The 26,677-nt window shown below is 40.2% G+C and overlaps 1 protein-coding gene across 5 annotated transcripts in view; it reads left to right on the top strand.

Moving 5' to 3' along the window:
- ULK4 (unc-51 like kinase 4) overlaps positions 1 to 26,677 on the top strand; it is a 592,979-nt gene that overhangs the window by 74,456 nt on the left and 491,846 nt on the right. For 4 of the 5 annotated variants that reach the window (XM_045798163.2, XM_045798161.2, XM_087870116.1 and 1 more), the window contains 2 exons: positions 14,346 to 14,453; positions 20,784 to 20,867. In XM_045798163.2, the coding sequence (XP_045654119.2) occupies positions 14,346 to 14,453; positions 20,784 to 20,867 (192 nt within the window). The remainder of the gene's footprint in view (positions 1 to 14,345; positions 14,454 to 20,783; positions 20,868 to 26,677) is intronic. The other variant, XM_087870115.1, reaches the window with a different exon arrangement.

Here is a 26,677-nt window from a genome sequence, read left to right as displayed (position 1 = left end):
AGCCCAATACAGGGGCTAATTCTCTGATACCAAGATGACCTATAAATCCACTGTCCCTGGCAATTCCAGCAGTCCTTTTTTTTTTTTTTTAATTTGACTAAAACTAACTCAAAACTATGAAATCAATAGTTTATGAAGGCTTCAAAGGTTATTACTCAAAATGAAACCTGACAACTTAGTCATTGGTCAGTCTAAGTGTATGATATTGTTATGATTTTCCAAGAAGGAAAAGGCGAATCCAGCTATTGGGGAGTGGGGAGGGAATGCCATCATTTCTAATGTTAATTGGTTTCAGAAACCAATAGGGGAAAAACTGGAAAGTGAAGCTTTCGGAGGGAATTATTCATAGTTCCTCACACATGGTACACTCAAATTGAGATAATTCATTGATGGTTCACTTACAAAGGGATGATTAACTACAAGGGATAGTGCAGTTATCTAGGGTTAGTAATAGTAGAGTTGCTCTTGCCTCTTGGTCCAAAGAGAAGAAGGGGGGGTAGGGTGAATGCCATTCCTAGAACAACGTTTGGGATGCATTGGGAGGCTGACTGAAAGGGGCAGTACCATGGATGGTAGAGATGGCTCAAGTGCAGGGGCAGGTATGGTTAATCTATATCTGGAATGTCCCTTTGAGGACAAAATGTTGTCCCCTTCATGATCAGAGAGTTCCAGTGTAATCAGCCTGGGACCTCTAGAGAATGGAGTTACATCAAGACTCAGTGTTGTCCTTTGTTCATGGCAGGTTGGGAATTCAACAGTGGCAGTGGCCATCCCTGGTGAGCAGAAGTCCATGTTGTTGGGCCCAGGTATAGCCTCCAGCCTGGCTTGCATGCTGTTTTGTTTGTATGTGGGCTCATTGAGCAAGCTCCAGGGTAACTGGTGAAGGATGTTGATTGGCATCCACAGATGGTTCTGCTTTTCCAGCTGACTACTGATGCCCTCTGGTGGGCATTTATGGGGGTGGGTTATGAATGTTTACACTCTGTTCCCATTCAACAGGTTCCCATCTATACCTCTGTCCCTCCACTTTACGGTTTTCTCTTTCTTTCTTTCTTTCTTTCTTTCTTTGGGGGTATAATTTTGTTCTTTCTAGGTTTTTGACCCCCTGTTAGCTACTGCCTCTGAGTTGGTATAGATCCATTCCTTAGTCCATCTCTCTCTGTTAATAGGTGTACCACCCAAACTTTGCCTACTCAGCGGATTTTCTTTCACCGTTGTCTATGTGGGCCAAGTTGACTGGGATTGCAGTGAAGTGGCTATCCACTTTCTGCTGATTTTGACATACCATGCAGATCCATATGCGAACCAGGTTTATGCTTTTTTCTCCTGAGGGAGGAAATATAGAACTCCCTAGGAAGTCATGAGAATGGGTCAAGGAAGGGAGAGGCAGCTGAGCCGTGGGAGCAGATAACCATAGGAGTCCGAGTCACCTGCACATGGAGTGAGTGAATCTGCTTGGCTTGGGCCCATGCTTACCATTTTAATTTAAAAATAAAATGCTATTGTGTGTAACCAATGTTATGGTAACATGCAGTTCATGATGGGTAGATCAGGTCTCGTATTATTCCAGGGTCAGGCATTCAGTCTCAACCAGGGTCGAGGAACAAGCCAAGAGCTGTTTTTCAAATGGAGTGTGGTTGTTGACGGAGGGCAGGACAAGACCTTATTCCAAAATCCTAGGGGTCTGTGCTATGCTATGATTCTGCTGCTAGGGCTTGCCACAGACTTTGTATAGCCTCTCTATCTCACAGTTCCAGTGGCATTAGGTCTGCTGAGTCTTGAGACGCAACTGACAGAGTAGCTTGTACTTTACCTTGGACCGGCTGTAGAACCCTTTCTTGGGCCCTTCTCAAAACTGGCAGCCTTATCAATGATCAGTAAATGTGTTGGAGTCTCTGAAATCCAAACAGACTCATTCATTATTGAATCTTGTTTCACTGGGTAATACAAGATGCAGCAACTTCTCTCTTACTTTAGAAGGAATATTATTACATGCCCCAAGACCACTGGATTCCTAGGTACTTCACCAGTGTAATAGACCATGAACTTTTGTAGGACTTCTCTCCTGTGCTCTGGCATACAAATTCAGGTGCTACTTACCAGGTCTGGTTAGCATGTCACCAGTATAATGAAACAGTATCCTGTCCTGTAGATTATCAAGATAAGGGGGTCCCTCCGGTCTATATGATGACAGAGCAGGAGACTTGATACAGGGGCAGTTTGGTAAGTGGAAACTGCTTCTGATTTTATTTACTGATTGGAATAGAAAAGAAAGCAGAACAAGTGCCAGGGCTTATGTTAATTTGCTTCAGTAAAGATGCCACATCTGAGACTGCAGCTACAATAGGCACCATTAGCTGATTAAATTTGCAGTAACTATAAACCACGTGGCTTCTGAACTGGCCTAACAGGCAAGTTAAATGGGGATGTGATAGAAGTTACCATCCCTGCATGCATTCAAGTCTTTGGTGGCACTGGTTCCTAATCATTGATCTGGCAGATATAGCTTGCTTTTGGCTTACTGTCATTAGATGGGTGGGCAGGGCAGGTGTTGTAGTTCCAGGAGCTTCATTTTGTCTCTTTGTACTCTGAATAGTTCTCAGTCCACTGGGTGGGAATCCATTGTGGGGATCCTACTAGTTACTGAGTGTATCTTTTCTCATTGTATGTTCTAGGACTAGGACAATAACCCAGGATAGGCCCATGGGCCCACTGGACAGATGTGAGATGGATTTAGTAAAATCCTGTGTGGCACCTGGACTTGATAAGCTCTTTCTTGATCTGACTACTGGAGTATAGTGGCTTCTTATGTCTTCAGAGATCAGCCCTAGTTCAGAGCCAGTATCTGATAAGTTCAAAGGGTCTGGGTATTTCCCCAGTGCTCAGTACCATGGTAAATGTCTGAGGACTCTCTGGGGAGGGAAAGTGGTGGGGGAAGATCTACAGCATTCACTGGGGCCATTTTTTAAGGGTCTCTTTGAAAGGGACCTTTAGCATAGTGGAGGAGCTGTAGATCTGTGAACTGGCCTGGGTGTGAGATCTGAATTGGAGGCTGTGAATCCTTGGTATGGGGACTTCTGTTAGTTTCTGCCCAGTAGACCTAGAAATTTTCTTACCTTATGTCAAGCATTACCTTAGTAAGCTGATTTGATGGCCAATTTACCATTGTCTTGGATTCTAGTGGGTCAGAATACTCTGATCACCAGATTGCCACGTGACTCACTGCGGTACTTGTGCCTATGGTTAAGTGCTCATTGGCCTCTACCATTGCTAGATCCCATTATTCCCATCGTGACCAGAGAACCCAGTTCCATTGTCTGTATTTTCCACTGTCCCCCCTGGCCTGTAAAGTATAGCCAAGAGCTTCTCAAAGGTGCTGGTGCCCCTCTCACTAAGGCATATTTTTCAGGCCCACCTGGGAGGGATGGTTTAGGGTGGCTGGGCAGGTTGCATTTTATAGAACCATTCCAACATTTCCAGTTCCCTGAGCTTTCAGGCTTTGTTCTCTGTAATTCTGATGTCCAGGCTATACCCCAGACCACTTAAACCAGAGTCTCTGGGGCTGGAGGCAGTATCTGTAGTTTTTAAAGCTCTGCATATGATACCAATATGTGGGCAGTATTGAGTCCCACAGTAGTGATTTCAGTGTTGTCCTACATCTTAAGCACCCTGGGCAATTTGTTAGACATACAAATTCTCAGGCCCCCACCCCGGACATACTGAATAGAAACTCTGGGGGTGGAGCCCAGCACTGTGTTTTTACAAATTCTTCAGTGATTATGAAGCCCAGTAATGTTAAGAATCACTGCTCTACAGTCTGCTGGGGAAATCCTAGCATTTTGACCTCATTAACTGTAGACCATCATTGCCACTGGTCAGCCTAGCAAACTCCCAGGTCTTGAATCTCGAGTCTCCCAGGTGAGAGGCAATGTGAATGTGACCTGTGTGTAGATGTGCTTTCCAGACCTGTTTCAGTTCTCGGGGAAGATTCCCCCCCACCCCCCGCCCCGCCCCCACTGCTTCATTCAGTACCAAGATCTCAAGATTCCTTACGGTCCTCTTTTGCAGGCTGGTTCACTTTTTATTCCTACATGCTTGGGGGTTCAGCTGAATGTAAATGGTCTCCTGTATTTGATGGCACACTATGGGCAGGGCCCAAGATTTGTCTCTTGTTCCATTTCAAAAGGTTATTTCAAGGTCACCAAGATTTAGCACATGCCGCCAAGGTTAAAGTATCTTTTTAAAAAAGATTTATTTATTTATTTTAGAGATATTTAGGAGAGAGAGTGAGCAGGGGGAGAGGGAGAGAGAGAATCTCAAGCAGACTCCCCGATGAGTGTGGAGCCCGACCTGGGGCTCAATCCCACGACCCTGAGCCAAAATCAAGAGTCAGATGCTTAACCGACTGAACCACCCAGGTGTCCCAGGGTTGAAGTATCTTGAGTGCTTACTTATATATCGCCGTTTTCCTCTTTTCTATTTTTGGTCTTTCAGGTTTCCTTAATTTCTTGACAATTTAGCTGTGCATTTTATAAAGATATTTAAAAATATTTTACCCGACATTTTTTATTACTTTCAGTGCAAGGAATATTTAGGATATGTTGTCTGCCATCCATCTGAAAGGACAAAAGAATTTTAATGGCTACTCGGGTTTCAAACTACAGATTTATTATAGATTTATTGCAGTCTGACATCTAATCTCTTAACTTAATCTGCATAGCAGGATTTATTCATATGCTTTTATTTATTTTTAGATTTTATTTATTTGAGGAAGAGAGGGAGAGAGAGTGCACATGAGCAGAGGGGAGGGGCAGAGGCAGAGGGAGAAGCAGACTCCCCGCTGAACAGGGAGCCTGATGTGGGGCTCAGTCCCAGGACCCCAAGATCATGACCCGAGCTGAAGGCAGACACTTAACCGACTGAGCCACCCGGTTGCCTTGTCGTCATATACTTTTAACACACTGCTTTTCTGGTGGTCGGTGCTTCGCAACCATGGTGTCAGATCCATGATGTAAATGTTGCTGGCAAATCTTAGCTGCCACACAAATGATCTTTTACCTTTGGATATATGTGCAATAATTTATTGAGTGTTTTATTAGTGATTATTTTAAAGTATGAAAACTCCTTTATTTCTGTGTATAACGAGAGCAGTCTCCTTGAATTGAATGATGGTTCCGTCTCACCATAGGCTAGTTTATGTTGCGGTAATGAAGACCATCAACATCTCAGAATCACCATTGTTCTTGCAGGCTTAGGTAGCTCTGAGGGCAGCTGACTTCGGCCTTCCGGGCTGCTTCCATCCTATATGGCATCTCCATCCGGTGTAATGCTTTCACGTTTCTGGGGTGGGAAAGAGAGACTGGAAGGTTGCACATGAGCATGCCTACATTATTTCCACTTTCAGGCAGTGGCTAGAACTAGTCACACCATCCCATCCAACTCCAAGGTGGGTGAGTGGGAAATCTGTGTGTGTGTCCAGGAAAGAAGGGGAACTGGTCGGCAATGGTACTGTGTATCACTTTTCCAGATTGACTCTGCCTAACTTAAGCACAAAGGGTATTTATTAGGAGGGAATGAGCAAGGTCAAAGGCTCCAAGAGAAGGTTTGGAGCAGTCAGGACCTGGCAGCTCTGGAAGGCCTCTGGAGCAGGACCCTCTTGGAGTCTTTCTTGGGGCCACTGCCAGAATGAGTGAATGAAGTTCACCATTTTCTTTACTCTGTGTCACTCCACTCAAGGTTCAGATTTCTGAGCAAGAGCCCCACTGGCTGAGTTTAGATTGTGGCCTTCCATTGACTGCACCAGACCGTGGGAGGAAAGATGTTTCTGAAGGGAGCCAGGGTCCCTTTCAGGTTCCATATTTGGAGGGCAGAATGCCTGTTTTGTCATCCCGCAGACAAAGCACAGTACAGGAAAGGTTTCCCCCTAAAAGGAAGTTCAGGGGTATTAGGAAGGTGGATCGGATGACTGGTGACCAAAAAATCACAAATTTCTTTTTCAGTTGAAAGTTGTTGACACCTAATTAAAAAAAAAAAAAACCCTGCACAACCTGGGAAGTTGATAAAGTTTGTGTGCCTAGTGCTTCCAAACTTTCTATATGACTGTAAAAGACTGCAAGAAATCCACTTATGTGTTTTATTTGCTTTTCCTGACAGTTTATTATCTCTAAGAGCAGGAATCCACTAGTTATAGGTTGTTTGTTTATATTTAGGCCTCAACAGGGAAGTGACGAGTTAGCAGTCCTTGCCACATCTTCCCATTATCTGGTCTTAGGAGTTAGATGCAGATTTGAAGCAGTGGCCCAACCCGTATGCAGAGAATTAGAGATTAAAGATTATGTCCACAGATGATAGTGTTAAAACTTTGATGTCAGGATGTCACCAGGAGAGCTTCATGGAGACAACAGTGGTTCATTGGAATAACATTTTTAGTTATTAGATACAGCACAGGATTTCATTTTCTTCGAACAGGTTTTCCATCTTTCTTCTGCGTCATTGGCCTGCTTTTAAGTGTCAAGTTCTCGCTCTGTCTCACTTTTTTAACCAGCACTTGTGAAAATGAGTGTTTGAAGTTTCAAGTCTACAGGTGTGATTTTACTTGGCAAGACTTAATCAGAAATGCAAGATCCAAGGGAATCTAAGATTTAATATGAATACAATTTAAGAAAGGACTGTGAGGCTTATGTTCTTATTTTATGTGCCCTAGCTATGTTTGGGACATGGAAAATGGGTTCTAAAAAACAAAAAGTCTGAATAGAGTGCTATCAGTTGGAATTCTCTGTTCACTTGAGATTGTGAAATACCTCTTCAGAGGTTAGGGGAGAATGCTGAACAATATCTAATTTAAAAGATTATGTTATAGTTGTTATGATGACTGTTGCTGTATCTCCCACTGGGAGTAGTTTAGTAGGGCTTAAAAAGAGATCCCTTTGGCCTAAAACACTGATCAAATAGGAAATGCCAGATATCTTCTGGACCTGGAGTTTAATTCAGTTTCTTTTTGTAGCTGTTAATTGTATAACCTTGAACACGAACATTTAAGAACTATTTTGAGGGTCAAGAGCAAGTAAATTATATCTGTGCAAGTGTTAGAATATTAGTTTTATAGCGGCAGAACTTTCAAATTTTGGTATTCTTAATTCATCTTCCTGTCTTTCTGCCTTTGACCTAAGAGGCTCAGTCCAGGGTAGGTTAAGACTGATGCACATTTGACCATTTAATTCAATCTGATGACTTCAGATAAAACTGGAAGAGGCCTTGTTCCACCTTGTCCAAGTTGATATAAAATGGGCTTGGATTTCAAAGTAGTTTAGGAAATAGTACAGTCTTAAATTATTATTTGTAGTAATTAACCAGTCATGCCTGTGGTTGCAGAAGGATAGTTTCCATTAATGATGGTGTAGATATGCCTTAAAGCGTAATGATGCTAGAAATATGACCCCTCCCACCCCTTCATTTTTCTTTACTTTGGTTTTTCAAAAAGATGAACAAGATCGTAGCGTAATACTTGAATATCCTATTTTTGTTTTTCTTTAAAAAATTTTTTAGGCTCCTGGGTGGCTTAGTCGATTTAAGTGTCTGTCTTTGGCTCAGGTCATAATCTCAGAGTCCTGGGATTGAGCCTCATGTCGGTCTCTTTGCTCAGCGGGGAGCCTGCTTCTCCCTCTCCCTCTGCCGCTCTGCCTACTTGTGCGCTCTCTCTCTGTCAAACAAATAAATAAAATCTTAAAAAAATTATTTTTAGACAGCATGTATATGTGGTAGGGGGAGGGGCTGAGGGGGAGAGAGGAAATCTTAAGCAGGCTCTATGCCCAGTGTGGAGCCCAATGCGGGGCCTGATCCCATGAGATCATGACCTGAGATGAAATCAAGAGTTGGACACTTAACCCACTGAGCCACTCAGACACCTCGTGTTTTTAGCTTAGTTTCAGTGTTATAAGGCCAGGTGAATTTTTTCTTTTTTTTAAGATTTTATTTATTTATTCGACAGAGATAGAGACAGCCAGCGAGAAAGGGAACACAAGCAGGGGGAGTGGGAGAGGAAGAAGCAGGCTCCCAGCGGAGGAGCCTGATGTGGGGCTCGATCCCACAGCGCCGGGATCACGCCCTGAGCCAAAGGCAGACACCCAACCGCTGTGCCACCCAGGCGCCCCAAGGCCAGGTGAATTTTTACAGAATATAGGAAAATATGCATAAGAATAATATCCACACATTACTTGATTTTTGAGTTTGACGAAGAACTAAACAAACGTATTTTTAACCTTTTCGTTCTGTTTAGTATCAGCATTTCCCAATGTCATTGTACCTAAGTCAACTAAAACTTGCTTTTCTCCTTGGTATTTGTCACTGATGTGGTATGTTAGTTTATTAATTTTACACTTTCCCTTTTTAATATTAAAGTTTCTTTAAAAATTTAAAAATAGCAAGTGGAAAATCTATACAAATAACATTGCAGGCACTCATCTATTGTGTACTGTTTAGTGCTATCTAGAGTTAACTTTTGCAGGTGGTAGGTCAGGTCAGGTTGCTGTGGCATTACTAGCATAGATTATATGATGTGTGTCTATTTACAAGACACTAAGCTCCAAAGCAATTTCTGTTACGCTTCAGGCAGTTCACACAGTTTTATCTCTTTAAGGATCTGCAGCATTGAAATGTTTTTAATTTCAAGGGACACTCACTGATACAAAATGGTAGTGGATTATAAAATGGGGAAATGTTATAAATCCCTGCCACTAACTTTGTGAAGCAGAAAGTGGGATCTAGGTTTCAAATTTAGTGTAAGATTGACTTTTTTTTTTTTTAAGAATTAAACCTTTTATTTTGAGATAATTTTAGATCATGTGCAGTTGTAAAAAATAATACAGAGATGCTGTGTATGTGTGCTTCATCCAGTTTTTCACGATGGTAACATCTTGGACAACTGCGGTACAATATTACAACCCGGGTATTGGCATTGAAATAATTAAGGAACAGAACAGTTTCATCCCCAGGGATCCCTCATATTGCTGTTTTATAACCATGTACGTTTGCTCTATCACATGTCTCACCCCCAACCCAACTACTGGCAACCACTAATTTACTCTCCATTAATGTACTTGTGTAATTTGGAGAATGTTGCGTAAATTGAGTCATATGGTATGTGACCTGTTGGGACTGACTTTTAATATTTAGCATAATTCTTTGGAGATTCATCCAGGTTGTTGCGTGTGTCAGTAGTTCCTTTTTATTGCCGAATGGTGTTCCATGTTATCAGTTGTACCACAGTTTACCTAACCATTTACTTGTTGAACAACACCGGGGTCAATTCCAGTTTTGACAGTTACAGATAAAGCTGCTACAAACATTGATGTACACGTTTTTGTGTGGATGAAAGTCTTCATTTCTCTGGGATAAGTTCCTAAAATCGGGGGTTAGGTAAAGAGTAAACTTACCACCAAATCAGTTTCTCTGGAATATATGCTCAGGGGTATAGTTTGCTGGATAATCACATGTTTAGTGTGTTTTTGTTTTTGTTTTTTTTCCCCCAGAAACTGCTGCACTATTTTCCAGAGTGGCTGTAACATTTTGTATCCTACCAACAGTGTATGAGTGGTCTAGTTTCTTTCCATCCTCAGTAACAATTGGTGTTGTCACTATTTTGTATGTTTGCCATTCCGATAAGTTTGTAGTGATATCTCATTATGGTTTTAATTTGCATTTCCCTAATTGCTAATTACATTGAACATGTTTTCAGGTGCTTATTTGCCAACTGCACATCTTCTTTGATACAATGTCTCTGTGCTTTGGTGTCAAGTCTGCTTTTTTACCTAGATCCTGAAGACCTTATACCATTCCCCCCCTAGTTTTATAGTTCCATGTTCTACATTTAAGTCCGTGGTCCATTTTAAGTTAATATTTTGTATAAAGTGTTATACTTAGGTCGAGGCTTACTTTTTCCTCTGTCCTTTGGACAGCCAGTTGCTCCAGCATCATTTGTTGAAAAGGCTGACTTTCCTCCACTGGATTGCCTTTGCACCTTTGTCAAAAATCACCAGGCCATACTTGTGTGGAGCTATTTTTGGATTCTCTGTTCCATTGATCGATATGTCTATCTCTTTGGCAGTGCCACACAGTTTTGATTACATTATCTATATAATAAGTTGAAATCAGGTAGAATAATTTCAGCCCCCACTTTTTTTTTTCAAAATTGTTTTGGCTATTCTGATTCTTTTGCCTTTCCACATAAATTTAATTTTTTAAAAAAGATTTATTTATTTGAGAGAGAGAGATAGTGTATGTGAGAGAGAGAGAGATAAGAAGCAGGGGGGAGGGGTTGAGGGAGAAGCAGACTCCCCACTGAGCAGGGAGCCTGATTTGGGACTCGATGCTAGGACCCTGGGATCATGACCTGAGCCAAAGGCAGATGCCCAACCAACTGAGCCACCCAGGCATCCTTCATGTAAATTTTAGAATAATCTTGTTGATAGCTACAAAAATTTTTGCTGAGGTTTTGGTAGGAATTGTGTTAAACTAGGTTATCAGATTGGGGAAAACTGACATCTTTACTATGTTGTTTTTCTCTCTATGCACATAGTAAATCTCTTGTTTTGTATTTGTGTATAAGACAGTCAGTCAGTGCTGGCCACCAAAGGAGACAGAGGAGAAGCTCAGGAAAACAAATTTATTATACTCACGGGTCCTAGAGACGGGCATGACATGCCACACAGGGCCAGATGGAAAAATACCACAGTGATCAGGAGGCAGAAGATGGAGCAAGGTGAATGCTTAAAGCCATGGCCTTTATTGGGGTTTCCACAGGAAATGCAGGGAAGTTTAGAATTGGGTTGTTTGAATAACTTCAGCAGGTTTTGGGCTACAGGGATAGTCTCTAGTTGGATGGTAACTGGCCCTGGGATGATGAAGGCAGAAGAATATTGCCTCCTGGGGTATATGGGCCAGATAAAGGAGCGTGGGATTGGCTAGTTTGCATATCAGAGACACAGTTAATCTGAGCCTTTGCTGTCTCTAAGAATTGGTTAGCCTTGGGAGGGACAGTCTCTCCCCAGTCAGAAAGGTAATTACAGAAAATACAACACAAAACACAAACACACACACACACACACACACACACAAATTCATTTCTCCATTTACTTAGATCTCTGATTTCTTCTAAACAATGTTGTGTGGTTTTAGCATCTAGATCCTATACGTGTTTTGTTATACTTATACTAAGTATTTGCAGTGATTGTAAATGGCATTTTTCATTTAAGTTTCCATGTGTTCATTACTTACATGAAGAAAAACAGTTAGTTTTTGAATACTGACATTTTATCCTGTCAGTTTGCCAGACTCACTTATCAGTTATAGGAGTTTGTTTCTGTAGATTCTTTGGTATTTTCTGTGAAGATAATCATGTCATCTGCAAATAATATTCTGTTTCATATTGGGTGAGTTGTGATAGTTTGTGTTTTCTAAGGGGTTGGTCCATTTTGTCTAAGTTGCCAAATTTGTATGTGTAGAGTATGTCCTTTGGGTGTCTACTCATATTCTGCCTACTTGTTTTATCAATTATTGAGAGAAGGGTATTGAAGTCTGCAACTATAATTGGGGGTTTGTTTCTTTTTATAACTTTATCAGTTTTTGGTTCACCTATTTTACAGCTGTTTTATTTGATGCATGCACATTTAGGATTGGTATATTTTATTGGTGGATTGACCTTTTATTATTATGTAATTTTCTTTGCTCTGAAATCTATGTTATCTGATATTAACATAGCCATTCTTATTTTGCTTTGATTACTGATATGTCTATATCTGTATCTATACAGACATACTCATACACACACACACATTCCAGTTTTGCTTTGATTACTGCCACATATATATACACATATATACATATACATGAATGTGCATATACATACATGTATATACTTTATATATTATTTACTTTCAATTTGCCTGTATCACTATCTTTGATGTGAGTTTCTTGTAGATAGCATAAAGTTGGGTCATATTTTTAAATGAACTCTGTCTTTTAATTGTTGTATTTGGACCATTTACATTTGATATAATTATATATTTGATATTAAGTCTACATTTTGTTTTTCTCTTCTTGCTGTTTTTCATTTTCTTTTCACTTTTGTGTGAGTTACTGAACATTTTTTATAATTTTGATTTTTTTATAGTATTTTAGAATGTGTCTATTTGTATAGATTTTTACTGGTTCTAGATATTATATATATAACATACATATAACGTGTATAATTTTGCATAACCTATCATTTTACTAGTTCAAGTGAAGTATAGCAACTTACCTTCCTTTGCAGCCTTTTAATTTCCTTCATTTTTTTTATAATTGTCTTAAATATGTCCTCTAAATTTAGTTAGAACCAAATCAGACATTATTATAATATTTGCTTCAACCATCAAACATAGTTTAGGAAACCTAAAAGAAGAAGGAGATTTATATTTACCTATATTCTTGCTTCTCACATTCTTGTTTCCTTCCTAATAATTCTAAGGTTCTTTCCCTTATCATTTCCTTTCTCTTCGGAATACTTCCTTTAGCCATTCTTTTGGGGTAGGTGTGCTGGTGACAAATTTTGGTTTTTGTAGGTTACCAAAAAAAAGGTCTGAATGCTGTTAATTTCAGATGGTTCAATGTAATGCTAGTGGATGAGTAGTAAAGGTCAAGGAAAAGGACGACTGTAGGAGAAGTGACCTGCTGCAAGGGCTAATGTGATTTACATGTTTCCCTTCCCTTACATGCAGTGAGTGGTAGGGGTTACAGGTTTGGTATATCCATTCCGGGGGATACTACTCATCAATAAAAAGAACAAACTATTGATATATGCTGCAACATGGGTGACTCTCAAATGCATTATGCTAAGTGAACAGAGCCAGACCAAAAAGAATACATGGGATATGATCCCATTTATATAAACTCTAGAAGATGTGAATTAATGACAGAAAATAAATCAATGGCTGTCTGGAGAAAGAATGAAAGGGAGTGAGGTGGAGGGATTATGAAGGGAACTTGAGGTAACATGTGGAAGGGTTGTTATCCTGACTGTGGTGATGATTTCATAGATGTATATGTTTGTCAAATGTACCTAATTGTACACTTTAAATATATGCAGTTGATTCTGTGTCAGTTATAACTTAATAAAGCTGTTTAAAATAATACCACATCAACAAGTATTCCTCTGGTGTATGGCTGTTGTGCAGCAACCCCACAGGTAGGTCCAACTCGTCTGTACTCTTGTTTACGGAGTGAGGCCCATGATCACGTGCTTGGATGTTGTGGCGTTGTCAAATGGCTCTGGAAGTTTTTAAATACTTACTCTTAGTTTTGTTTTCTTTCTTTTTTAAGATTTCATTTATTTTATTTATTTGACACAGAAAGAGCTCAAGCAGGGGGAGTGGCAGACAGAGGCAGAGGGAGAAGCAGACTCCCTGCTGAGTTAGGAGCCCATGGGGACTCGATCCCAGGACCCTGGGATCATGACCTGAGCCGAAGGCAGAGTCTTAACCGACTAAGCCATGCAGGTGCCCCATTACTCTCAGTTTCTATACTTAAGTCTTTGTTGACAGTAAGAAACAATTTTATCTGTGCATGATATTTTGAATCACACTGCTTTAGAGCACTGCTGCCACACTACTTTGTACACATTTTTTTCCATCTCAGAATGGGGCTATTTTATATGTATCATTCTAAACCCATTTTATTCTACTTCACGGTCACACTGTGGTTTGATTAACTTGTGTTCTGGTGTATGAATTCTGGCAATGAGTGTATATATGTGATTTTCTTAGCATGACTCCCAGGAAATTAACTGGATCTGATAAAATATGCTGCTGAATTTCAAAGGGGATTATATTGAAACTTTGGTATAATATTTCCTACTCTCAGATTTTTAGGGGAATCATTTAAAAGTCTCAGGCAGTGTAAGAATTTTTCAGACTGGGGCGTGCTGGAGGACAATAGGCTCTGGCATGGTAAAATCTGTGCTCAGATCCTGGCTGTCCGAATCAACTGGACAGACACCTGCTGTTTGTCTTTCAGCCTCTGTTTCCTGTCTTTAGAGATGGAGCAACAGTTGCCTCATAGGATCAGCAATACAGTGAAAGTGCTTGATAACTGACAAGTGCTATATGTATGAGCCTTTCTTTCACTGGATATATTTTTACCTTCATCTGGGACAGTTACTGTTTTTTCGGGATTAAGGCCCATATTTTGAAAATAATTTGGAAACTTGTTCTTAAAAATGGAGGGTGAATTTTGTGGAGTGTCTTGTCTTTTACATGTAGGTGAAAGAACTGAGAGAGATATATGAACTAATACCCTTTTTTTTTCCTTTTCAGGCGATTACTATCTTAACTGAATTAATTAGGGAAAACTTCAGAAACAGTAAATTAAAACAGTGCCTTCTACCAACCCTTGGGGAGCTGATCTACCTTGTAGCCACCCAGGTGAGACCTGATTAATTCTATTGCTGTTTGACCTGTTCTGACATAGCCTGGCTGGCAAATGTTAATATCCTATAAAAGTTGTTTTGACTTTGCCCCTTAGAGCATACCTAAGGAACTTTGGGGAAATTTTTACCTCTGAAAGAGAAGGGCTATCAGTGTCTGTCTGTCTCCTTTTCTGTCTGTCATGTTCCCTCTCTCCCAGTGCCTCCCAGAAAGTGTAGGAAATTCTCAAGCCATGTTTAAAAGCCAATCGACCCAAACTACTTTCTAGGTTGCTGCAATCTTTGACTCCTTCAAGAGGAGGCCATTGGTTCTCTGAGTATAAAGCTTCATTTCAGTTAAAAATGCTACTTTGTGCAAATAGAGCTCTTAACATGACCATGAGAGTTTTTGACTACAGAATTTGACTTCTTCTTAAGTTACAATATGGAAGTGCTATTGAATTCAACAAAGAAAAATTAGTATTTCATTAGTGTTTTTTATGAGTGTTATTGAATTGATAATAAATTATGAGTTATTCGTTTGATACTGAGTTTTTTAATTAGTTTCAGAGGTAGAATTTAGTGATTCATCAATTGCATATAACACCCAGTGCTCATTACATCAAGTGCCCTCCTTAATGCCTCACCCAATTGTCCCATCTCTCCTCCCACCTCCCCTCCAGCAACCCTGTTTGTTTCCTAGAGTTCAGTGTCTCTTAGGGTTTGCCTCCCTCTCAATTTTCATCTTATTTTGTTTTTCCTTCTCTTCCTTTATGTTCATCTGTTTTGTTTCTGAAATTCTACATATGGGTGAAATCATAGGGTTTTTATCTTCCTCTGACTGACTTATTTCACTTAGCATAGTACCCTCCGGTTCCATCCATGTTGATGTAAACGGTAGGTATTCATACTTCCTGATGGCTGAGTAATATTCCATTGTATATGGATACCACATCTTCTTTATCCATTCATCTGCCAGTGGACATCTGGGCTCTTTCCATAGTTTGGCTGTTGTGGACATTGCTGCTATAAATGTTGGTGATACTGAGTTTCAAAGAAGTACTAGTAAGTTGTAGTTGATCAGGAAGTTCTCTCACTGTATTTGTGATGTTTTGGGTCCTAGATCTTGTTCAAATGTTGTATAACCTGAGTATCCTTAGTATCTAAATTAAACTGACTTTCTAGAAAATGATCATTTTAAGGCAACTACCATAATTGTTATAAAACATCAGTATTTAAAATCATTTAGCTCCATAATTAGTAGTGGTAGCTGGTACAGCAAATCTGTCTGTTTTTTTATTCTGTTATTTTATTCTGTTTTTTTTTTCATAAATGTCTTGGCTTTTCTTGGCCCTTTGCATGTTGGAATCAACTTGTCCAATTCTGCAAATCATTTAAAGAAATTGCATCGACTATGCAGATCAATTTGGGAAGTACTGTTATCTTGATAATTCTGAGTCTTCTGCATATTTGGAATTGTACTGAACCCGTGTGTCAGGAAAGTATTGGTATATTGTGGTATTTTGTCTTCTAGTGCATAAAAATGGCATTCCCATATATTTCTATCTTCAGAAATACTTTCAGTTAAGTTAGTTCATTCTATTCATAAAATTTTTGTACATCTATCTCTGGTTGAATTTGTTCTTAGGTAATTTTATATTTTGAAGAGACAACACATCCATGAAGCTAGAAAATGAAGAAGTCAAGAAAGGGCATATGGCGGAAAGTGGCTTTCCTATTTTCGTTCCTTATGTGCCTCATTCCCCAGTCTAGTCACATCCCTACTTGTATTCACAGAGTTACTTTTGTATGTATGAGTAAACAGAAATGTAGATTCTTACTTTGTCTCATTTTTATGTACCAAGTAGGACAACTTGGTTTTTTTTCTTAATAGTTATATACTCTTAAAAAAAGATTATTTGACAGAGAGAGAGAGAGAGAACGCGAGCGAGCAGGGGGAGGAGCAAAGGGAGAGGGACAAGCAGACTTCTCGCTGCGCTTGGAACCTGATGCAGGTCTCCATCCCACAGCCCTGAAATCATGACCCGAGCCGAAGGCAGACGTTTAACTGTGAGCCACCCAGGTGCCCCAGTAGTTGTATACTTTTAAGAATAGCATTTGGAAATACATACACTGGAGTTATTTCTCAATTAATGGATTTATTTCTTAATCAGTACTTAGGGCTCCCTCCTCCCTCCCTCTCTCCCTCTTCTTGTCCTGGAACACTCCCACGTGTGCCAAGTTTGGCAAAAGGCAGTTTTACTTTACTTTTACCTTCAGTCCTCAGGGCCTGGACATCAAAACTCAGACTGACCAAATTTTGCAGGCCCTCAGAGTAAAAGCAAACTTTCAATGCTCAATTGAGCTCCCACGCTTGCCGTTATCTAATTTTTGGTTTGATTCTTTGTTTTCCTGTCACATCTCTGATACATTGTAAGGATGTCAGAATACAAGGTGTTGCTTTTATTAGAAGAATGTTCAGGTACCATCTGATCTGCTACCTGATCAGGGATGAGAGTCTGCTTTAATTCTTTTCATTGTTGTTCCTTTTTTAAAGTTATTATCTCCCCCTCCAAACTTCATTGAGATATAATTGGCATGCAATCAACTGCACATGTTTAAAGATTACAATTTGATCAATTTTGATATATGTATACACCTGTGAAACCATCACCACAGTTCAGGTAATGAACTTATCTATCACCTCTAAAAGTTTCTTCACACCTTTTGTAATCCCTCCCTCCTGTCCCTCTTCCTGCTCCCAGGCAACCACTGATTTGCTTTCTCTCAGATAGACGAGTTTACATTTTCTAGAATCTTATAAAGGGAATCATACAGAACCCTATTTCTGTTCGCTTTGAAAAGTAGATCTAGAGAATCATTTTCTTTGGTACATGCTTTAATTGGATATAAGCTAAGGCTCTTTTAGTAAAGGGATGATTCTGTGGCATTTGACTACAACTTAGGATAGCAAACTAGAAAAGGAAGTTATGTCTCTGGATCCATAAAAATCAAGAACTTTTCATGAGATGAGGGCTTTTGTGCAATTGTCACTTTGAATATACGTGAACCGTTAATATCTCACATCAGTGCTGACATAGTGAGGCTGACCTGAAGCGAGAGTATATACTGTGTGTAGTACAGAGACCTAAGCCCTGTCCTGTTGGCTCTCTGGGAGCACCCGACGTGACACGCTTGAGGATGCAAGAGCAGAATAGACTCTGCAAAGGACCTTAGGAAGGCAATACATTTACGGTTTTTGTATTTTTTTCTTTTATCAAGGCTACCTCCCACCTTGAGCCCAGGTATTCCTATTTTGTCATTTTTTTTGGTCCAGCCGTTAATGATCTTTCACCTGGACTGTTGTAAGAACTCTTAGATGGTCTCCTTGCCTTCTTCTTGTGTCCATTACAGTCTATTTTCTAGACATTAGACAAAACGAGCCTGTTAAAAACACATGAGAGAGTACAGTGTCCCTCCTCAGAGCCCTCCAGTGCTTTGTCTTGCTTGTTGTCACAGCCAAATCCCGCCATTTGCCTTGGCAGCCCCTTGTGGGCTGCCTCCCCAGTGCCTGTGTGACGACAGCTCTCACTGCTGTCTTGCTTTCTTCCTCTTCCCACCACATTGACCTCCTCACAGATCTTTGAACCCGCTGTGCCACATTCCTGCCTCCACGCCTTTGCACATACTGTTCCTCCTGCTTGCAGTGATTTCACACTCCCCCTCCCCCAGATGTTTGCGTTTTCTCTGTTCAGACAGTTTCAGAGAGCCTTTTCCTGGCTCTGTGCAGTATGAGATGGAGCCACCCTGTCTCTGGTCTTCCTCTAGCTCCTTACCCTGCTCTGGTTTTCTTTACAGGAGTCCTCACTGTCTTGACTTCCTTGTCTTGTTGGCTCCTCCTCCTCCACCTCCCTCTTCCTCCTTTACTTTCCTCCTCCTCCTCTTTCCCCACTAAGCACTATTAAAGCAGAAAATTTGTCTTGCTCATGGCTGTGTGGCTCTTGTTCAGAAGAATTCCTGGCACTTCACAGGTGCTTTTATAATGCATGGCCTGCACCGGGACCCGTGGGACAGGAGGGAAGTGAGCAAGGAGGCAGGGCTGGAGAGACTGGCCAGGGCATGTTCAGGAAGGACTCCTTGACTGACGGATGTCTTCGTCTTGACCCTGTGAGCAAGGGGAAGTCATGAAGGCTTTAAAGAAGGGAATTAACGTCATCTGGTTTAAATGCCAAAAAGATGACTCTAGCTTAAAGGTGGACAATAGATTGGAGAATGATTAAGAAAATACTCTGAACCTAAATGCAAGTAAGGAAAGTAGGAGCAAAGTTAGGAGTGAGAAAAGGGTGTTTCAGGAAAGAGAGAGTCAGTAGGGCTGAATGTAGTTGATGGTCCATGAAGGAGTACTGAAAAGAGCCTGCTAGACTGAGTGACGTGAAAGTCACCGAAAACTCAGCTAGAGCTGTTTTGGGTACTTATTTACTTTACTTTGAGTGAGGAAGCAGAAGGCCTCCTGGAGTGTGCGGTGGGTTAGCAGGAGTTGAGGAAGCTGGGAAAGGCACCGTGAAGCCAGAATGGTTGTGAAAAGTTGTGAGGGGTCTGGGGGCTGCACGGGGCCCTGTTTGGAAGATGGGGACAGTTAGCCTATTCTAGTGGAAATGGGAAGGACCCAGTGGACAGGACTTTGACAATTTAGGAGCAGTATGGGATAGTCCATAACCTAATGACCCTGAAGGAGGCAGGATGCGAATGGGATCCTGAGCCCACATGGAAGGGGTGGAGGAGCCTCTCCTGGTAGAGCCACTGGATATAAGTAGCAGATGGCTTCAGGTGTAGGAACCCTGGGAGCTCCTTTCTCACACCTTCTGTGATCTCTGAGGAGGAGGAAAGCAGGTGCAGTGGTGGCAGGATTCCAGGTGTGAAGCCTCCTTTCAAAGAGGGAATTGCTTAGAGAGGAATGGGAGGTTGCAGAGTGATGTTGGAGGTCCCTGGGCTTGCTGATCCTAAGTCATTCATGAACTCTCTGTGTTCTGGGGTCGGCCCTCTATGAGCCCAGCTGCCTGAGCGCAGGCCTGGAGAAGACAAGCCACTGCCTCCCTCCAGGGTTGGTTTCTCCAGAGAGGGGATAAGGGCATGTGAGAGGGGGAGGTGTTCAGGCTTTTGGCAGGAGTGATTGAATGATAGGCCAGGGCATCTAAGTGGCCGGAGCGAGGGTAGGTGATAGATTACGGAAAGATTGTGGTAGATGTTTTGAATAAGTGAACTGGAAAGAAGGAAGGTTTTGTTTGGAAGTTGGGTGCTGAATTAAGTAATTTTTAAATTGGAGCAGCAGCTTGGGATGATAATGTCTAGATTATGACTGTGTGTGGGTTTTTTTTCCCTAAGGTTTTATTTATTTGAGAGAGAGAGCATGTGTGCACGAGAGCATGGTGGGGGAGGGGGGAGCAGCCCAATTGGGCTGAGCAGGGAGCCCAATTTGGGGCTCGATCCGAGGACCCTGGGATTATGACCTGAGCTGAAGGCAGACGCCCAACCGACTAAGCCACCCAGGTGCACCGACTGTGTGGAACTTTGTGATTAAGCAAGGATATGGTTTTTAATGGGTCATAATTCTCATCATAAGTGTAAGAAACACTTGGATCAGTAAGGTACCAGTTCTAAAATTTGGACAATCTTAAAGAAATATTTTCTCTAAATAGTAACTAATTTCTTTTGCTTTAAAGAGATTAATTTTTCCCACCTTTCTGTGTGGTACTCGATTTATATTTGGATTTTATTTGATACGTTGCAGGAGGGTTTTAGTGGTCATGACCCTGATTTGGTTCTTCTGTGGGGGAATCATTGCCGAAATCATTAAAATCAGTGGACCTGCTGATCACATTTGCTTATTTTTTATTTAGCACGTTGTCGTACTAGGTCACATAGTCTCTTTTACTTGTACTTATGGGTTATCCTGAATATTCCTCAGAGCTCTGTATTCTGTGCTTTCAAATCATTTCAGATAATGTAATACCTTTTAGGTAGGAATATCTGTATTATCATCTACAATTATCAATAGAGTAGTTTCTCTACCAACTGGATCATATTGTCATTTCTCGCTTCCTTTCGTCTGGCTTCTGATGAGGGGGTCCGAGGAACATCACATAGAATGTGATGAGAAAGAGAAATACCTTGTATGTACAATGAGGTAAAAGACCCCCTAACCTGGTCAGAATTGTCAGGTAATCAGTAATACCTTAAACAGAATATGAAGAAGTTTTACAGTTTGTGTATTTGAAACTGCCTTTTTCTTGAACGGGTTAATATCTTTTGTGCTGTTAGCTTCACTGCCTTTCCTTCCACTTCATTTTAGGAAGAAAAAAAAAAGAACCCTAGAGAGTGCTGGGCTGTTCCCTTGGCTTCGTACACAGTGCTAATGAGGTGCCTTCGGGAAGGGGTAAGGCTCCTTTGTTGTCCTCTGTAGACGCCTGCAATTGTAATAGCCCTTCGGGCACTGTGTGAGATTGTAGCCTGGAGCGGTGCGGGAGCTTGTCAACCAAGTATTGCTCCTGAATTTAAATAATCCCGACCAGCCACCGCACGCAAGTGACCCGCAGTGGAGCACGTGGAAAAACGAGCTGGCTTTCTCCTTCACTTTTTAAAATGTCTTGCCTTTTAAAAGATGATAGCAAGCACAAACAATGTTAAGTAGCTTTTTCCTAACATAGCCTTAATCCTCCCCTGCTTTGAAGCTTATTGGTACACCAGGTTAGAAAGCAAGGTGTATGCAGGGAATTTTCTGTGAGCCTCAAAAGCCCCCTGATTATCTTGTCAGGTTGCCATTTTGCAGTTCAGAAACAGGAAGCTTCCACTGGTATCCACTGATTTTAATATTAAGTAGTAGTTATTATGTGATTTTTTTTTTTCAATTTATTCACCGGCCTCCTCATGCTGTTGTTAGTGGCTGAAAACCAACCAGCTGGCCAACCAACCAATCAGTCTATGTAGCTCCTGCGTGTTACTCTGTAAAGGATTTAGTAGCTGACCTAAAAGGTTCACAACTTCTGTTTGCTTTAAACCATTTGACATCGTTTCACCCAAGGCAAAGCCATAGGCGAAAAACATTCCTTAAGGAATGAAAAAATATGTCACAATAAACATCTTCCTTTTGAGTTCATTACTTGCTGCGTTGTATGGAAATGGAATGATGTCGCAAGTGTAGAAGAGCTCTGCGAGATTTCCCCCCAGTGATTCAGAAGTGAAGTTTGAACACTTCCTAGCCCGTAGGGTTGAATGCATTGTCAGCTGTCGTTATGGGATATGTATAAAGCCGGTAAATTGTGCTTTATCAATAATACGAGAAGTAAGTCATGTTTATCTGCAGTCAAAAGACATGTTTCAGTTTATCATTCAAGGCCTGAAGCTGGGCACACTTGGGGGCACACAGATGAAGAAAGTGAATATTCTCTACACGCACTGAACCTGCCTATTGTGGGAGATAGGATAAAAATACAAAGTAGAATATGTCAAGTGTATAAATGTGAAAGAACAAAATATGGGAACTCAAGGGAGAAAGGAGTTTTCTAGAAACTTTCTTAACAGTGTAAAGAAATTTTAAAAACTTTGTATTTTAATTTTTAAAAGTTAAATTAATGTGTAGTAAAAGATGATTAGTTCTAGTCCATAGGGTTGTATCCTTTATTGAATATCTTCTCCCCACCCCCTCCTGTGTTTAATCATTGTACATGTAATATGGAGAATACTGTCTGCTCTCCATGTATATTGTTATTTAATAATTATTGTTAATAATTATAATGACATTTTGTATTTTAGTAGCACATGTACTTTTCAATGTCTTGGTATGTATGACCGGTCTTGTGTATTTTTCATGAAAAGGAAGGGAAGTCCAGGACTCTGTAATTTATGAAAATTTTGTTGTCTATCTGAAAAGCAGTTAGATGTGGGCATGGATGGCACATACAGGTGTCCCCTGCTTTTCAGAAGTTCACATTACACGCTTCACTTTTACAGAAGACCCAGATTGGCACTTGTTTTCTCTAATTGAAAGAAATGGGAAAGAGGATTTCTGCTTCTACGAAAAAAGGAAAAAGCAAAAAGCAAAAACAGCATTCAGGGTTTGTTTTGCAGCGAATTGTTATGCAGGCAGGCCTCCCCCTGCCCCGCGAAGCAGGGAGAGCCACCTGGCCATGGTCCTTCTTTTCCCCGGAACTACACTCAGCATCTCAGCATCAAGCCACCGTGGCTTTGAACTGTGTCTTTGAGCCTCTGTTATTTGTCTTGATGTATTTTTTGCTTCTGTTAACAAGATGTGTCCTAAGGTATCAGAGAAGCCTGAGAGAGGTTATTTTTGGGGTCTAGGAATGCTCAAAATCTTGTCTATTTAAATTAATGTAATTGCTTTTTGCGTTACACCATTGGGGCTTAGGAAAGTTTTCACAGGAACACAGTACTTTTGGATGGTGGGGGAAACATGAACTCTAACATTGTCTCTGTAAGACATAAAGCAGGGGATGATTATATTCCCTCTAAATAAAAGAGAATGTGAAGTTTATGTGTATGCTTATATGTATGGTTTAAAGCACATACTTTGATACACCCACTCTCTTAAAACAAAAAAGGGCTGGTGGCTTAGAGAATTCTTCTCTGTTCCTCTTGGATTGCAGCTTGCTTTTTCTTTCAAGGGGTAGCCACTATTCTGACTTTGTGATAAACGTTCCCAAGTTTTTCTTTATTGTGTTTCCATCTTTGATTGTATTGCTAGATATTTCTTTTCTTTCCTTCCATCCTTCCTTTCTTTTTTGAGAAGAAGGGGCAGAGGAAGATGGAGAGAATCTTAAGCAGGCTCCATGCCCAGCCCCATGTGGGGCTCGATCTCACGATCCTGAGATCATAACCTGAGCTGAAATCAAGAGTTGGATGCTTAAGCAGCTGAGCCACCCATGTGCCCCTGTGTTGCTAGATATTTCATTGACTGGTTCTTAAGGCTAAACTTCATATAAATTAATGGCACAAAATCCTATGGAGACTTAATTCTTTTGCTCTAATTTAGGTCGAGATTGATACATGCTAATTGTGAAAATTGTTGTTCCTTTATACTACTGTTTAGTGTATTACTGGACTATGCCTCAGTGCACACAGACACATGTGTGTATCAGTTTATATTCCCACCAGTAGGGTATAGGAGTACCCCTTAACCCATATCTTGAACATTTGATAGTCAGACTTTAAATTTTTTCTATTTCATGGGCATTAAATATTTTCTCATAATAGTTTCAATATTCATTTTTGTGATTACTAATAGGATCACTGTCCTTTTCTATTTATCTTTGTTTTGTTTTCCATTGCTTTGTAGGAATTCTGTGTACACTGCCTCCCTTAGTGGAAGCCTGTTGTTATAAAATGTTTGAAATATTAGGAAAGGAAAGAAAACTATAATGGTGACCTTTATTTGCATCACTTAGTTTCAACAGTTTTTAGCATTTTGCTCTCCTTGCTTTGTTATAATATAGGTGTATGTATTCATGTGTACATGCATTTATTACTCATTTCTTTATTTCTTTATTTTCTGAACTGTTTGAAAAAATTGCAGACATCATGACACTCCACCCAATGAAATTATGTATTCTGGATATTAATCATCTGTTTATATGTGTTACAGATGTTTTGTGATTTGTGGTTGGGCTTTTCATTTTCTTTACAGTGTCTGTTGATAAGCAGAAGTTCCTCATTTTAATGTAGCTAAATTTATCAGTCTGTTTCATTATGATTTGTGCTTTTTGGGTCCTAAGTGCTTCTCTACTTCATCATTAACATGGTCCATTCCATTTTCTTCTAAAAGCTTTATTATACTCCCTTTTTCTGTTTAGAACTTTATTTGCATTGTTTGTGTGTGTCGTGCTATGTATGGGTAGTTTTATTTTTAAAAGTAATATGGGTATTCTCTTCTTCTAGCGTTATTTAATGAGAAGGTCACCCTCTCCCCACTGCTCTGCAGTGTCCCCTCTCACATCAATGTCTCTTCCTGGGCTCTATTTAATTCTGTTGGTCTGTTATCTGTCTCTGCGCCATACTATCCAAATTAACATTTTCTATTATTTAATAATTTTTAAGTATATGGGGAGTTTTCCACCACTAACATAATCTTTTTTTTTTTTTTAATATTTTGTTTACATGAGAGAGAGCACATGCGTGTGAGAGAGCATGAGAACTGGGGAGAGGGAGAGGGAACAGGGAGCCTGATGCAGGACTTGATCCCAGACCCTGGGATCATGACCTGAACCAAAGGTAGACACCCAGGTGCCCTAATGTAATCTTTTTCAAGAGTTTCTTAGCTATTTTTGTTCTTTTCACTTGTGTATAGTTTTACATTCACGTCTTCAGGTGCACCTGTTGGGATGTTCAGAATACTTCTGTAAATAAATTTGAGGAGAATTAGTTGATATTACTAGAAAATGGAAGCCCTACTCAATGAGAAGACTAGTGGCAGGAGAATACACATTTGATTAAAAAAAACCTCAAGGTAACTGAAGTTCCTTTGAATTCTTGATGACATTCAGCTAATGTATTGAATTTATTGCTTAAGTTAACTCTGTCAGATACAGGTCTCATTCTTTACAGCTAACATTTATGAAACATATATTACGTCCTAGCTGGGTACGGGAAAGGTAAAGATGAATTAAGACACTGCCCTGCCTTCATTTCTTAGGAAAGAGAAAATTTTCTATCCATAGATCTGTGTGCCGGCCTTTTATTGTTGTTTTTGTAACTTCATTTGCTTTGATTTCTTCGTGTAGTCACTAAGACATTTCAGACTGTTAACTGTTCTCTCCCTCTGGTGTTAGCTGTATCTCACTAGTTTCGACATGTAGTGTTTCCATTGTTGCTATTTTATTGATAGTCCCTAGTTCTCGTTTTAAATTTGTCCTCGATCCAGGGTTGTTTATCAGATGGTTAAAACTTTTTCAGGTGGGTGGGATTTTATTGCCTTTTTTTTTTTCTTTGTTAAAAGAACAAAGTTGCATTACTTTATTGTCGAGGTATGGTTTGTCCTATTTCTCTTTGGATGTAAAAAAAAAAAATTGTGGTAAAATACCGTAACGTAAAACTTAACCACTTTAACCACTAAGTATATAGTTCTGTGGTATTGAGTACATTTACATTGCTGTGCTGTTTCTGTTGTTTTAAATATAGTGAGATGTTCTTTTGCCTCACTTACTGAACTTTTTTCTGTGTCAAAGCTCAGTAATGTGTCTCGTTGAATATGGGCCATTGATTATGGGCCTGATAAAAACCAGGTTTTTACCCTTTTCTTTCTTTCTCTAATTTTTGCATTGGGAAGAAAGCAGTACAGAAATTTTACTTCATTTTAATTTGATATGTAGACTTCTTCTTAGAAGCCAATTTTAGTTTTAAATTATAAAAATTTTTGTTTATTCATAGAAAATTGGCCTTGCCATGAGATATTTATAAGTGCTATAAGAATAAAGCATTTTCTAGTCAAATATATTGAGACACTGGATTAAGCAAGGTTGGACAGTTTTGTTTTGTTTTGTTTTAGTACTTTTCAGAGCTTATAATTAGGACTCTACTTGGGGGGATAGTGTATGCAACATTTTCAAAGTAATTTGCCCACAGACCCACCTTACTCTATGGCATGTTGTGGGATGCGCTTTGGGAGAGGAAGCTATGGACTGACACTGAGACTGTCAGGAGTTTGTTAAGATAGTTTTCAGTAGGTTTTCTCTTTTTAAAGTTACCTAAGATCTCATGACCATGTTTTCCAAACAGTCAACCTACTTTCTAATCATGATTTCTGTAACTTTAACAATGGTGATAGAGATGTGAATCAGATGTTTTTGTCCTTGTTACAGATGGCAGTGCCTAGGTGGAGAGGGGGCAAGTATTTAGGAGAATAAGAGACGTATGATGAACGACAAAAACAATAGGAAGATCTGGTGTGACTGTTAAAAAAGGAGTGTGGCAGTATGGAAGGAAAGGTATTCATGATATGGACTGACTTTCAGAATTGGGGCTGGCGTTTCAGAGACCTTGAGCTGGGAGCCAGAGAGTGTGGATTTCAATCCCACGTGTGCTACTCTTTGGTGGTTTGGTGTTGGTCAAGGTCTGGGCACCCCACCTGGTGGTATTTCTTATATACGAGGGTACTTGCTCTTGATGATATTGCATGAGCTTCTGACTTGGGCCCCCTCTGAGTCTGACAAATTTCCCTCCCATTGCTTTGATTTT

The sequence above is a fragment of the Ursus americanus genome, chromosome 20 (assembly GCF_024610735.1).
Source record: "Ursus americanus isolate L20-20 chromosome 20, mUrsAme1.1.p, whole genome shotgun sequence".
NCBI lineage: Eukaryota > Metazoa > Chordata > Mammalia > Carnivora > Ursidae > Ursus > Ursus americanus.
The sequence above is the reverse complement of the archived record's forward strand: the minus strand, read 5'-3'. Positions and strand labels throughout refer to the sequence as shown.